Raw genomic sequence first — 15539 nt, forward strand, 5'->3', positions numbered from 1 at the left:
AAGTAATCCGAGCTGGGTTCTATTCGCCGACTTTGCAGAAGGATGCCACAGATTTTGTGAAAAAGTGCCAACCATGCCAGATGCACGCAAATTTCTATGTGGCTCCTCCCGAGGAGCTAATCAGTATAACTTCTCCATGGCCCTTTGCAAAATGGGGGATGGATCTGTTAGGACCTTTTCCCCAGGCCCCAGGACAAGTCAAATACTTAATTGTGGGAATAGACTACTTTACAAAGTGGATAGAAGCATAACCATTGGCCACGATCACTGCCCAGAGAAGTCGGAGGTTCCTCTACAAAAATATCATCACAAGGTATGGGATACCTCATTCCATTACCACAGATAACGGAACCCAGTTCACCGACTCTACCTTCAGAAGCCTAGTAGCCAGTATGAAAATAAAATACCAGTTCACCTCGGTGGAACATCCACAAGCAAATGGACAAGCGGAGGCAGCTAACAAAATCATACTGGCGGGACTAAAGAAAAGACTACAAGATGCAAAAGGAGTTTGGGCTGATGAGCTCCCGCAAGTGCTATGGGCCTACTGGACGACGCCACAATCCGCCACAGGAGAAACACCCTTCCGACTTGTCTATGGCGTAGAGGCCATGATACCAGTAGAAATCAGCGAACAAAGCCCAAGGGTGATCCTTTATAATGAGGTCGAATTGCTCCCCGAAGTCCGAGAGCAAGTCCAGATAAGCGAAGCAGCGTTGAAACAAAAGATGACTACGAGATACAACAGAAAAGTCATTCGAAGGAGTTTCGCCCCAGACGACTTGGTCTTAATCAGAAACGACATTGGAGTCAACAAGTCGGGGGAAGGAAAGCTTGCTGCCAATTGGAAGAGACCATACAAGATTAGTGAAATCTTAGGAAAAGGCTACTACAAAGTGACCAACCTGAGCGGAGCTGAGTTACCTAGGTCATGGCATGCTTGTAATATGAAAAGGTACTATAGTTAAATGCGAACTCTACTCCCTGATGTACTCTTTTCCCAACTTCACACGATTTTTTCCCAAAAATCAAAGGGTTTTTTCTGAAGAAGGGTTTTTAACGAGGCATCACAGTAGAGACTAAAGGAGAATGGATTATCAAAAACCCTTAGTAGCAGCGAAAGTACCTTCCCAAATAAATAAAGATCTTTTACAATATCTCTTATAAATTCCTTCTCGTTTGTTTTTCTTTCTACGAAACGCGCCGACTTAAGCTCGACAAAACATGAAAATCCCATGACCGACCTAGATGGTCGTCAGGATAAAACGATGAGGTACAAGTCGGTGTAAAGAGGTTATAAAAGTTGATCGTGAAAAACTTGGAAACATTCCGACTCATAAGTCAAAGTGAAAAGTCGAGCAGCAAAGAAAACGCATCGCAAAAATAACCTAAGTCATAGGAACTCAATAAATCAAAAAATTGAGTATAAGGAATACCAAAAGAGATCGAAAAACCTAAAGACTGTCCTAAGTCCTTAAAGTTAAAAGGCTCAAAAAGGACAAACAGCCAAGAAAATGTTTTCAGAAAAGATCAAAGGGGATTTTTCAAAAACCAAAGTCAGAAAAGCATACACAAAAAGGTAACTTAAACCCTTATCCAAAAAGGGTATTTTTTGTTAACTTAAACCCTTATCCAAAAAAGGGTATTTCTAAGTATTTTTGTTTACGGCCTTAAAAGGCCAAGGAAAATGTCAACAAAGTCACCACCACGACATAAAAAAGAGTTTAAAAAAGAGGGTACCCACAGGCCGGGCCCCCATATAGCCACAAATATTTTTAAAGAGTATCACCACCAGAGCCGAAGGGAGTAGTCGGATCACCACCAGAGTCAGGGAGAGTAGTCGGAGCGCCATCAGGTCCAGGGAGAGAAGTATCCATAGGAGCCAGAGAGGAGGTTCTATGAGCCTTCGAAGAACTCGGAGCATCCTTGGAACGAGGAGGGGACTCCATTATCCTTTGCCCCCGAGTCTTTAAATCTGAATCGGTGATATACTTGGGAGAAGGGGGAGATACTATAGCCCCATCAATAACGACCTTGTCAGGATCCAAGGGAGACAGATCCAGGTCGGGAGCAAGAACTCCAACCTGCTCCTTAAAAATCCTCCACGCTTCCTCAGCCCTATCAGCAATGGAGTCCTCCAACTCGGCATAAGCATTCCGAGTATTCAGCAAATCTTTCCTCACCTCCACGAGATCCGTGAACAGGATCGAATAACTCTCCTGTGCCTTCAACCTCAGGCCCTCCTCCATGTTGCACTGAGCCTGCAACTTCCTTTCTTTTTCTTGGAGGCCATCCCTCTCTTCCCTCAACTTTGCGACCTCTTCCCTCAGCCCTTTCTCCTGCTCCTGATATAAGAGAAGCCTCCCCTCCAACTCTTCAACCCTCGAGGTTGAACCCAAAGAGCTGAGAGGAGTCTTCTCAAACATATCAAGAAACTTTGTGCATACCCCCGCCGCCCTGATACTCTCCTGAGCCAGAATAGTGAGGTGGTTCCGAATAGAAACATCATCCATACCTATGCGGGTATGGGGATAGATGTATTTCCGGACAAATTGAGGTGCATCCACTTTAGCCTCACCTTCAAAAGAAGAGATAGACTTTAAAGTCTTGCGCTTCTTCTTCTCTGGCTCAGGGGAAGATCGGGGGGAGGGGACGGCTGAGAAGAAGCCGAGGAGGAAATAACGATGGGTCGAGAAAGAGTCCCCAAATTTTGGGAAGAAGGGGGAGTAGGAGGAAGAGGAGAGCTAGTTACCCTGGCGCCGCCAGTCCTGGCACGGGACCTTGCCTTGGCCTCCTGGACTCTCTGGTAAGACTACCTGGAATTCTTCTTCGCCATCTCTATAAAAAACAATCAGTAGCCAAAAAGTCAGCAAAACAAGTCGGTAAAAACAAGTCGGAAACAAAGTGAATAAATAAAAGCTACCTAGTTGTGTCTGGACAAAGGTCGGCGACCCCTGGAGAAATTTTTTGGTATCCAGATATGGGGCCCTCCCCCACACTTCTCGGAGGAACCCCACAATGGCTGCCTCCACCTCATCCAGAGCATCCAAACCATATTTCTCACAGGGGAAAGCCTCTAGCCAGTACAGAGGAAAGGGAGGGGAAGAACTCTCGTTTAAGAAGAAGGGGTGGTGACCCTCTACAGCTTGAACTTTGAAAAAATAATTTTTGAAGTCATGGAAGGATTCATCAAAAAGGGTGAAGACTCTCCGACCTTGTATAGCTCGGAAAGACACCCATTGTTGCTTATTATTTTGTCCACTGAACGGCGTAGTCATGTGAAAGAGAAAAAAGAAAATCCTCAGGGACGTCGGAAAGTCTAAAGCATGGCTAATGAACTGGTAGATTTTCAGAAAACCCCAAGAGTTGGGGTGAAGCTGGGTAGGAGCAACTCGGTAGTGGCGTAGAACGGCAACCTCAAAATCAGAAAAAGGGAGAAAAATGCCCAGGCGGGTGATCATACTCTCATACATATAAAAGAAATGAGGGGCTACTTCAGAAGCCCTCCCGAAATAAACCCGGTCTTCCGGACCCGGGACCACCAATTCATACTTCGGCTCATCCTCATCAGAGATACATAGTCTATGATGAGTGCGGAGGTTGGTGATAAAAATCGGTGTCGACCATAGGTTCCTCCCCTAGGACCGTGACGTCAACCCACTGAGCAAGAATTTCTACAGAAGACATTGTTTCCTAAAGGTTGACGAAAACCTACAAAGGAAAAAGAAAAAGATCAAGAACAGGGTCTCTAAGGGGGGCATGGAATCAAACTGAAACCTACAAACCAACTCCTCTCTCCAAAAAAGTAAAAGAATGCAAACAGAAGCACTGCATAAAAGAGAAGAGGAGAAAAAACTAACCTTTACCTGAGAAAAAAGTAGAGGAAGATGAAAGCCTTCAAATGAAGAATTCCCCACGAACAGATGAGAAGGAAATTTGAAAAATCGCAGAAACGAAACAACGAGAGAGAGGGAAAGTATTTATAGACACGTTAGGGGCATAATGGTAAAAACAGAAAGCGGTCATTAATGAGTGAAAATCAAAAGTCACAAAAGTCACGTCGGTTCCGAATAATCACGTCGGTTCCCTCACAAGTCGGCTACGACCCCGAGTAGAATACTCGAACCCAAGTCTTAAAAAGAAATTGGGCTTGAGTAGGGGCACTGTTCATACCCTGACCCAACACTAAGGCCCAGGTCCAAACGAAAAGACCCAGTCCAAAGGATTGAGCCTCACCCCACACCGACCTTCCCCTAAAGAAGTCGGTTCTCACTACGACTTGCTCTAAAGAAGTCGGGGACGAAGATTAGCTGGCAGATAAACACTCACTCAAATGAGTAACTGCCCCTAAGATCTCTCAACCCACTTCCAGGAGCCATATCCCAACTTCCCTAAGATAAAGGGACGGTTATCCACCTTAAAAGGTGGAACTACTTCAACGGTGGTTATTGGCTCCCTGCTATAAATACACTGACACTCCTCAGGTATCTCTAAGTCTCAATACTCTCTAGACTTGTTCACGCCCTTGCTGACTTAGGCATCGGAGTGTCTTTGCAGGTACCACCCCCATTCACTCGTATTCACAAGTCGGACGGAGGCCCTAAAGACGCTTATCCGCTCGAAGGCTTTCTTCCATAGACGATTGGGCCAACCCAGTGAGTCCAGCCCAATAATCTCCGGTTACCCATCGTAACAGTAACAATAAAAAACCCAATTGTCCCATATAATTATTAGACTCGATTTGATCCGATTGATTTACACAATTTAAACCAAATCATGTTTAAATTTTTTATAAAAAGACAAATATATCCCTGACTTTTATTTTGCGAACATTTAAATCCCTAAAAATTTAAAAATACAATTAGGTCCCTAAAAAAACCCCTGCCCAATCCCAAACCGAAGCCCAACCTCTCACTAATCTCTCAAGCTTACCCGAAAAAGAAAAAAACCTAGCCCTAGCGTCTCTTCCTCTCACTAGCCTCTCCCTTGCTCACTAAAGCTCGAGAAATCTCAAGCTCTCTTCCTCTCTCGTCTCTGGTCTCGCACCCAAGGTTCTCGTCACTTCCGTGTCGTCAGTAGTCACCGTCTCGCACTCAGTCGCGCTCGCACGCCTTCTCTGAGCTGGTCGTCGCCGGCGGCAAAAGTAGCTAGTCATGAAGCTGATTGTTGGAACCAAATAGAGATGAGCATGTCTCCCTTGACAATTTCAAAATGGAGCTACCTTCAGAGGAGCAGATAAGATTGATCAAGAAAGCAACATTGTTGCTGGAACCACAGCTGGTATTGCAAGTACCTCCAAAGAGTGGGAATTTGGCTGCAAAGCCTGAATCCAAGCCTATCGATAGACAGGTAATACTTTAATAGTCAGTGTTGTAGGAAGCATCTCTGTATTTTGAAATCACATTTAGGTCACGTGTGAATTAGTAATTACTAATTAAGTATTTGGGTTTGAAATCATGACACTGGGGGTTGGTTGAAAAACTTTAGTCATTCTTCTGCATCTGGTAATTACTGATGGACGGCATAAGTTGGTTTGAATTAGTAATAGAAGCAACAGATATCAACAAGTCATTTTTAGCACATTATTAGCACAAGAAATCAAAATACGAACCATTTTATAATAGAAAATTTTCACACAAACGTAAATTTAATATATAATCTGACATGTTTGAATATATATAATAATTTATGAGTCTCACCTAACATTTATGCTTCAACATTAAACTTGTGTATAGATTTATAGCAATGCTTGGAGCATCAATAAGCTGCTGCCTCCATAATCAACATAAGACATAAATGTAAAGCTATAAAGACAAGTAGAAAAAACACTTGTGGAGAGAGGCAGAGCATGATAGAATTGCAAGTTACTAGCTAGCTGTATGTGCTAGTTTTATTCTCAGTCATATCCAATACATTAGATACACCATAGTTATATTGATGAATATAATTTTGTGAATGAAGAAAAATAGTTGAGAAAATTGCTAGAGGTTGAGGAAGACAAACTCTTCCATAGCAGAAAAGATATAAGAAACCTGATGAATCGTGAAATAGTAACCCAATTTTTATTTACGTCTCAACCTGCTAAGGGTCATATAGGTTTCTCTGACTAACTATAAGTGATCTCTGTTATTAATAGAATGGACATATAGTTTTCTAGTTATCTGGAATCTGGATAATAATGTGCTTTCAAAATATAATGCACTGTGTTAAAATGGACAAATGCAAAGTGTGTAAACTATTGCGAGTATTTCCAATACTCATGTTTGACTTTTTGCAGTGGTTCTTTTGTAGCTGCCAATGCATATAAAGATCGGTTGGCTCTATTTTCTGTGTCGGGGATTGGCAATGATATTGTTGATGAGGTCTGGAAATGATTTTCTATTCATTGAAGGTGATGCTCTTTTGACGGGTATGTTCTCTGCTTATTTGCAGACAGGTATGTTCTCTGCTCGGACCTATTTTGTGTTCTTGGCTTCTTCGGTTATTGGAAAGGATGGATGCATGTAGGTTTCAATTTGGATGCCTTACATATTTTAGTACATTGATTGTAGTACATATCATAGCGTGGAGTGTGGGCATTGAATAGGCTCACCTTAGCTTGTACTGAACTTTATATAGAACTGGGTAGCTAGAATAAAATTTCACGTCACTCGGTCATAGATGCTTTGAGGCCTGTCATGAATTATAATATTAAAAGGTTAACAACAGGAAAATGGAAATTAAAGCTATTGGTTATTCTCATGATGAAACTGAAATCTGATTAGCTCAAAAATGTAGTCTAGATGTATAAGACATTAAGAGATGCATCTCAAATTGGATTTAGCTTAACATAATGCATATGCGTATTACTTCAAATATTCCATAATTCAGTGAATATCTTCATGCACAGTCTAATTTTTAACTGCGGCTGTGATCATATTCCATTTGTCCAGGTCCTCTTTCTCATGTATCATTATTTTGCCGCGACAGAGATATACAATGCAATATGTGTTTGTATTGCTGCATATGTTTGGATGACTGGATTTGGAAACTTCTCATATTATTATGCTAGAAAAGATTTCAGCCTTGCTCGCTTTGCTCGGGTGATATATATGTGGTGTCTATTCTGTATCCTTAACTTGCTACTCTTTGTTCATAAAACAAGTTTTGAACTCATTAGACTTCAAACAGATGATGTGGCGGCTTAATTTTTTGTGGCCTTCTGTTTTATTGTGCTTAACAATGACTACATATATGTCCAATGCACACACTTTTCACTTTGATGGTGTATGGAGCATTGGGTATATATAGCAAGTATAACAAAAACAGCTTAGTGGTGGATGCAAAAATTCTTGCATTCTTTCTTGCGGTGATCTTGCATTCTTACATGTAGCGTATTTGCATGTTTCAAGATGATTTGTTAATCCAAGAATATAAGCTTGCATGTTTCAAGCTGACTTGTTAATCTAAGAATATAAGTTTGCATGTTTATATCTTAGTAGTATCTAAGAATATGACTTGAGCAATACACACCGGATGCCTCTGTAACTTCTAAGGGAGAATCGAACATGAACTTCTCTGCCTTGGACGAGAAAGTAATCTATTTTTTGGCTATAATACCCGAAGATGCCTTACTTTATTGGAATGCCTTTTTAACATGTCTTTAGTTATCTTTTGTGATGTTTATATTTTCTGTGATGTTACCTTATTATTTAGTAACGCGTCTTATTTTATGGCATCTTGAAGCTTGAAAAGGGTGTTGTCGAGGCACTATAGACGATGATTCGCGAAGCTGTTGTGCAAGGGATAACAACAGTTCTCCCAGAGTTTGTGAAAACGGTTGGTTCCTCATCAAAAAGTGAGTGATGGTGTAAAGTTTTTGAATACTGCTCCAGTTGTTACACCACCGTCGGATACTTTGAAACGCATACTTGACGCCAACCCCTCAATGAGTGACGAACCAGTCACGAAGAAGAGGACTCCGAGGTGCAAGGGAAGAAAGCGTGGACTACCGGTCTCCGAAGTTAAGGTTTTATGTTTTTATTTTTAAATAACAACTATTAAATACTACTAAGATAGCATTTGATCAAATTAATACACAATATATGATGTTATAGTTCACAAAGCACAGCATTCTTCAGCCATTGGATTTGCCACTGTCCCGATTTAGGGGTGAAGAACTTTTTAGTATTCTCACATATTGTAATATTAATGTTAAGTCATAAAATAAAATATGTTCCTCAACTTCTCCTCTCTTTCCTACTAGATATGAGGTCTGAGCTTCACTATTGAAAGCTTTAGGCTTGTGAGTACCAAATTTTTTTGTCAGCATATTGTACCTGTTAGTGACATTGGAAGGCTGATTAGAATCCTGATTAATACTAGGGAGTTAAATTTCAATTGCTAATATGGGAATTTGATTTATTGATGTGGTGGAAAGCTTATCGGTTGAGAGAATTGTATTGACAAATAAGTAACATCAATGCTTAAAATAATTATCGTATTTTTTGGATTTGCAGAAAGAATTGCATTTTGGGGAGAAGCTTTCTTCGGGTCGTCCATGGCTTTACTACAATAATTACAATCCAAATATGGACGGAGATGACATGCCACATGTAAGTGCTTAACTTTTAGGATAACGTTAATGTTAGGAATTTTTTTTATTTTTTATACGTAGAAAAAGTATCTGGCTGATTTTGTGTGTATACTTTGAATAAATAATTAACGCTATAATATTGTGCTTTTTCATCCTCGGTTATGAAATAGACATATTCACAAATCTATATCTTGTACACTAACGTGTAGGACACATTTCAACTTTTTAAAATACATGGAAGATTAAACAAATGGCATGTAAAGATGCTTAGTAATTAAGTTGGTAAAAAAATCATATTTTATCAAAATGCAACTTTAGTATTTCTATTAGTGATGTGAGTGTGGCTTTAGTTAGTAACTTATAAATATTTTTACTATTGTTTAAAACACTTGCCTTGTTTTCATGTGATCTAAAAACTATAGATTCTAGTCGTTAAATTATTTATATTATTTTTTTATTTCGCTTTTTTTTTCGAACTTTGTGTTGATGCAAAATGAATGAGTACCGAACTTCTTTTTATGTTGACATTATTTTTATAGTGTTTGGATCTTTTATTTCGACTAACTAAAGAGATGAAATTTTTTGATAAAGAACTGGTCATTGCTGCTTACATCTTTGGAAACAATTTGGATCTAGAGTAAGTAAAAATAACCCATTTCTCATTTTAATTGCTAATTTGTCATGTAATTATTTTTTTAACCTTTTCTAAATCCGTAGTATAATATTCTGGTTTTATGATTTTATGGAAATTCTTGTTCCAAACGATCATTGTCTTAGCACACGCAAGACTCTTTTGACTATTATGCCCGACAAGTCAATAGTTGGTGATGTAAGAATTATTTTCACAGTATTTATTTATTATGCTTGCAAAATTATAAAATTTGGATTAGTGTAGCATAACCATGATTGTCTGTACTGTAAAACTCACAAAATTAGTAGATGATTAATCAATAAATTAAATTTTAATAAAAGAAATTGAAAATATGAATTTTATAATTTAAAAAGATAGAGCTAATTAAAATAACAATTTTGACACTAATTTTAAAGAATTTGACCCAAGATTAGACCGAATGAGCCAAACCGGATGAATCGGGCCCGTATTAGGCCTAAGGTCCAACTCTACGATCGCCACATCGTTTGCGGCCACGCGTCCGTAGTAACGATCTCTACAAAATCTAGTACTCCATTAGGTAAGGAAGCCACGTTTTTATTTCCAATTTTTCCTCCTCCAATTTCAAAAATTTGCATGTTATGAGGTATTGAGATCTTTGAATTTTGATGTCATAGAGGATCCGATTAGCTTGAGAAATTAGCGGAGTTTTGTTAGCTTGAGACATGGTGAAGGTAAGAAATCCCCCAAAACTTAGTAAATCCCTTGAGTATATGTGTTGGGTATTGATATTTAGTATATAAATGTGATAATATATGTTAGGTAGTGTATATGTGAGATTGGAACTCATTTGAAGAGATTGGAAGCTTGTTTGAGCCTTGGGTGCTAAAGTTTCGATATTGGAGGCTTGTGACCTCGTCAATTTGGGTGTTTTTGGCTTTGGAGAGTTATCCCGATTTTGTCCATCAAAGATGATCTATTCGAGAGATTCAAGAAGCTGAGTATTATGGACCTTGCAGAGCTGGAGTTGACTTCTGACAAACTGCATAGGTTGTTGGTTACACACATTGTCCCTCATTTTCTATTAGGGGTGGCAACACTATCCGAACCCGCGGGTACCCACCCCGCCCCTACCCGCTCGGGGCGGGTAATTACCCGAATAGATTGTTTACTATTTTTTATGTTGATGCTCTGTATACAATATTTATAAAAGAAAAACAATGCATCAATGAATATAAAATTTCAGTTTCTTATTAAAATTTACACCAGTGAATGTAGGCTGATAATTTTTCTAATCCTGATGGTTTAGTGACTCAATCTACTCTCAGCTAAGCTTTATTTTGTATCGTCACTGTAAATCTATTTAGTGTTTGTTACCAACATTCTGCTTGGATATTGCTATCTTAGCAACTTTCTTTAAACTTTTTGCACAGAATGTTGTTGGCTTTCAGCGAGAGGGCAAAGGGTCAGAAGTTTTCAAAGAATGCTTCAGATCAGGAAATGCTCGAGATAGTCATGTCTAGGTAACATAGGTGTTTCCTTTCCTATAATTGGAATATGTCACATTTAGAACTATCTCAAAATATGGTCGTAATATAATGGTAAGGTTTTTGTGAACTATGAAAGAGATATATGATTTGCCATGTGCAAGGATGCAAGTTTTTTGGTTCTTGTACAGAGGATCTCCTATCCTTTTATGACTAATCTTTTATAGGTTCTTTCTTCCTGTCATTATAATTATTCTCTTACCCCAAGGAAATAAAAAGTGCATCGTCTTTATAACTAGAGGTGTACGGTTCATTATATCTAAAAAGAAGTTCTATTTCTCTTTGGTTAATACCTACTGAAATGGATTTCCAACTCTATCCCTTTGGGGTTTGAGGAGTGAAGGCACTGTTTTGGTCTCCATCTCTTTGATTTTTCACTTAGACTGTTTTACAATGAAGGGTATAAGTGCTTTTATGAAGAACAATTGATCTGGTATTTGATTAAATGGCTATATCATTTTTCCTGGGCACATAATGGCTGTATTGTTATATCTTCTGCTAACGTGTTTCTGACTTATGGTTTTAAGTAAGCTGTGAAAATCGTGCTCAAGATCAGAATTGAGAGAAGAATATGTGATGGGAGTACGAGTGAGAAAATATACTTCTCATTATACAGAAAAATAGAAAGAAAAGTCACTATACCATAATCCTAGCTACATCTATATATAGCGCTCACTAATAGCTAATTAACTTCGTTAGCAATGCTAAAGGGACTATCTAACCTGATGCTGAGTCAGCTCATCACTTCTACAAATAACACAACTAACTATTAGTTACAACTTGCCAAAGTAAAATATGCCAAAACAAAAAAAACTAACTAATTTACATTTTCATTGTAAGCTATTCTAGATTAAATAACTGTATATTAATAGTCAGAAAAATATATGACTTCGCATAGGAAAATAATTTTAAGCATTGTGCTGTTTCTGTTTAAACTTCTGCTTTGAGATATACCAGTTTAGAATAATCTACCCTGGTTTTTTTTATATATGATTTTTTATTTTTATTTTTATATAGATTCCCAATGTTTGAAAGTATACAGAGTTACTGTTAAATTTTGATTTAACAAGAGGACAAAGATATTTATAAGTTATTTGCATTAAAAATCTCTTAAATCTTATCTGTTATCATGAAAGATTGAAATAGATTATAAATAATAACGACGATGATTAGTTTAGTAGTGATCACTTTGTTTTTGTAGTATTTTTTACTTAAGTATCATGGTTTAATATTTGCATTTATAAATGTAGGTATGAAAAGGAAATCAGGCACCCTATTCAAAACTTTATAGGTGGAAAGTTGGCAGAGGCTCTGCTTATTCAGGTAGTGTAGTTTACTATTTATGTATTAGATGCAATGTATATTTTAGTAGTTGTTGATAATTAATTTCATTATTTGTAGTTACATATTCAGAAGCTTAAATTGGATATTGAAACGTGAGTTTTACAAATCCAAACATTTAAGTGAGTACTTCTCATTGTTTTAGTTGATAAAAATGATATTTTGACTAGGGCAATGCTGGAGCTGGACCAATGAATTTTGATAGTAAAATGTGTAAGACCTATAATTTTTAGAAAAATTTTATTATGAACTAATTTTAATTTATTTATTCATTAAAGACTTTATTTTTATAGATTATTTTATTAAAAGTAATTAAATCAAATTTTCATAATTAAAATAGAAATTTTACTTAATTTTATAATTATTGAATAATTTTCTATATTTATACTATAAAGTTTAGTAGTTATAAAAGAATAAGAATTTTATATGACTTAGTTTAAATAATTGAGATTTTGAAATGGTTGAGTAAGGTTTGAGGAATATTTGGATGGGTGGCAGAGTCCGACTTTTAGAGATGCTGTTGAAATTTTTATAAAATCGGAAAGCTTCGTTTGAAGTTATTATTTAAAAAAAATTATTTTAAGGATTATATGTTTTAAGTTTGATTTATTTAGAAAAGAATGAATTATGTTTTGAATTAGAATTATTGATGAACGGAATGGGAGGTGTGATAATGAAGAATAATGATTGAGTATGATTGAGGTATGATGATGAATGAGATGAGATTGAGAATGATGTGGATATTGACGAATTATGATTGAATTATTCATATGGCTTATGAATTTGAATTATCCGAGACACGAGTTTCCCTGGGTAGACGCAGTGGCTTGCCACCACTTGCTCCAGGTTGAGATTTGATACTCTGTTGACCCTCTATCGCAAGATGTGACCGGGTACTTTTACTTCCCGGATTCTCCCATGGGCATGCATGTATATATGGATTTTGAATATTATATTAAATTTGAGCTTGGAGTTTGACTCCATGGAATATTATTGAGCTTGGAGTTTGACTCCATGGATATTATTTTTTAGCTTGGAGATGCATGCACAGAGGGACTGTCCAATGGTTAGCTACCAGGACATGTTCGATTGGCTGTATAACCGACAGATGAGCTCATTAGCCATAGGGCATGCATTCATCATATGTATCTATGTGACATTGTTTGGGTGTGCATATTGGAATTGGTTTGCCTATATGAATAATCATGTTTAATTGCTAATTGCTATACTTGACGTAACTGCTCTTGATTGTGTTTGAACCTTATTATTTGTGTTTGTGATTAAAATTGGTTGGGTTGTGGTGAATTAGATGTTGATTGAGCTGTTTGTTCTTGAAGCCATGATTGATTATGTGATGGGCTGAAGGCCGTGTTTGGTTTGTGTTGTGGTTTAGTAAAGTATGAAATATCAAGTTGGTTCATCATAGACTTAATGAACCTATGATTGGAACATGTTGATCATTCATACTTTTAGAAAACTTTTAAGATTCTTTTATCTAAAAAGGGAGTTTGGATTTCTGGTTAATTAACTGATTTCTTTTTAAAATGTTTTGAATTTTTTTATGGTTAAACCATCGGTTTTCAAAGGATTCATAAGACAACGATAATCACTGAGATTGAAAATGATTTTCTTATTAAATATCTTCTTATGATAATTCTAAAACTCCGTCGTGAGACCGTGTGGTTAGGTTCTCACCCCCCTACAGCTTTATCTTTTCAGGAGACAGATGACGAGGCTCACGAAGAGTTTTACTGCGTTTTGCTTATTTGATGTTGTTGTTTTAGTTATTCTTTATTTTTTCCTCACCATCAATATTATAATTTGTAAGATGGATAGGAATTGTAATGATTTATGTATATTATATTCCTTAGCTACTTATGTAAGATCTTTTGTATATATGTATATACTGGTTTGTGTTATTTAAAGTATTTTTTTGGCTTTTCAAAGAAAACAACTATAGATTTCGAGTCAAAGGCTCTTATTCTATTATTAAGTATATGAAGTCATCGTAATACTTCTTGCTATCAGAGTGGCGCAGCTAGAAGTGTGACATTTTGATAGTGATGGTGTTATAAAATGTTCTAGCATTATCATCATTGTTTAATGTACAATAAAATGGAAAAAGGAAAGCATTAATTCCCCACTTGGTCTAAAATCTAATTTCTAGTTTAATTGAACCAGTTGATATAGATTTTAACACACTGCAACTTCATCAAAATGGTGGAGTTGCTTTGATTACACTCTAGACAGATTTTCTAAAAGTTTCTTACTCGTTTATATGATTCTTGAAACCAGTATGTGGGAACTAACAAAATTTTATGTATTCATGTATTGTATATTTGGCATGATTTTAAATATACATTGAGTGAATCATATATGGTGAGCTGCAGGCCAAGAATGCTTTTTGGTATGTTTCTAATTGCTTACACAAATTACATCAGCTAATTCTACTTTAACTTTTATATCCATCATCCATCAAAACTCCGATTATGAAATCTCTAAATTCAGACATTACTTAAAAAATTCATTGAATGATTACAGTTACCGGCAGAACGCACATATGATATTTATATATTGTTATATGAGAAGCAGATAAATTAGAATCTATCCCTAACTCTCAAAATAAAATGACAAGCCCCAACTAAAGGATCTCTAGAAGTAACCATACCAAGACCATCAAACCTTAAAGCAGAAATTGATAAATTATAAAACCAAGTTATGGAGGAACTGTAATATACCAAGAGGAATTGTGGCGAAAGGGGGCCGAGATGACTGCGAGCGGAATGAAGGCGTGGGACTGACTGTGAGACGGTGACGAGACAGGGAGCAACGAAGACAAATCTCGGGATCTGCTGCGTCTGCCGCCAGCGACGACGAGGGCAGGAATGGCGCACGATCGCGACTGAGTGCTAGATCGGAGACAGTGAGAGATATCGGAGCTAAAAGAGCGATGATGAGCTTGAGTGCGACACCAGAGACAGTAAGAGAGACCAGAGCCGAGAGAGGGAGAGAGCTTGGGCGGGAGAACACGCAGTGAGCCACAGAGTTCGAGCTTAACGTTGAGGGAGGAGACTTAGGATTGTTGAACGACGTCGTTCTTGCAAGTTAAAAGAAAGAAAAAAAATGACCCAGTCCGATTATGTAAACGGGCCGAATTGAACCGAATCTGATGGTTATGGTCTGAATAATTAGATTTATTGATATTATTATAAAGACCGATTTTTTTTTTAATCTTTTAACTATTAAACCGATTTATTAAATACATCCAATCATAATTTGACACCTAAGCATCCTTAAAAAAATGTTTTACAGTAATTTTATAGGAGTATCCGCATTAAACTAAACCTGTAAACATATTCTAAATGAGTATAAAATATCTAAACAAAAATTAGTATTATGTTTTGTTCCTTTTTTACTTTTCTATTATCTTTTGTGTGTATATATGATAGATGTACACCCATTTATG

The 15539-nt window shown here is 37.1% G+C and overlaps 1 protein-coding gene across 11 annotated transcripts; it reads left to right on the forward strand.

Annotated features, from left to right (window-relative positions):
- Positions 4817-14020, forward strand: LOC107647437 (protein DGS1, mitochondrial). 11 transcript variants are annotated; one of them, XM_021104908.1, is made up of 10 exons: positions 4820-5349; positions 6278-8008; positions 8499-8594; positions 9167-9212; positions 9863-9919; positions 10008-10235; positions 10619-10708; positions 11983-12055; positions 12134-12168; positions 12244-12282. In XM_021104908.1, exons 6-10 carry the CDS (start codon positions 10192-10194, stop codon positions 12266-12268), a joined length of 267 nt encoding a protein of 88 aa, XP_020960567.1. In that variant the 5' UTR covers positions 4820-5349; positions 6278-8008; positions 8499-8594; positions 9167-9212; positions 9863-9919; positions 10008-10191; the 3' UTR covers positions 12269-12282. The 11 variants fall into 11 exon arrangements, 6 of the variants coding, with proteins under 6 accessions (XP_020960566.1, XP_020960565.1, XP_020960564.1 ...); XR_002349329.1 differs by lacking the exon at positions 12134-12168 and having other exon boundaries at positions 4817-5349; positions 6278-8002; positions 12244-12327; XR_002349328.1 differs by lacking the exon at positions 12134-12168 and having other exon boundaries at positions 4817-5349; positions 6278-8594; positions 12244-12326.

Source organism: Arachis ipaensis, chromosome B06 (genome assembly GCF_000816755.2).
Source record: "Arachis ipaensis cultivar K30076 chromosome B06, Araip1.1, whole genome shotgun sequence".
In the NCBI taxonomy this organism is placed as follows: Eukaryota; Viridiplantae; Streptophyta; class Magnoliopsida; order Fabales; family Fabaceae; genus Arachis; species Arachis ipaensis.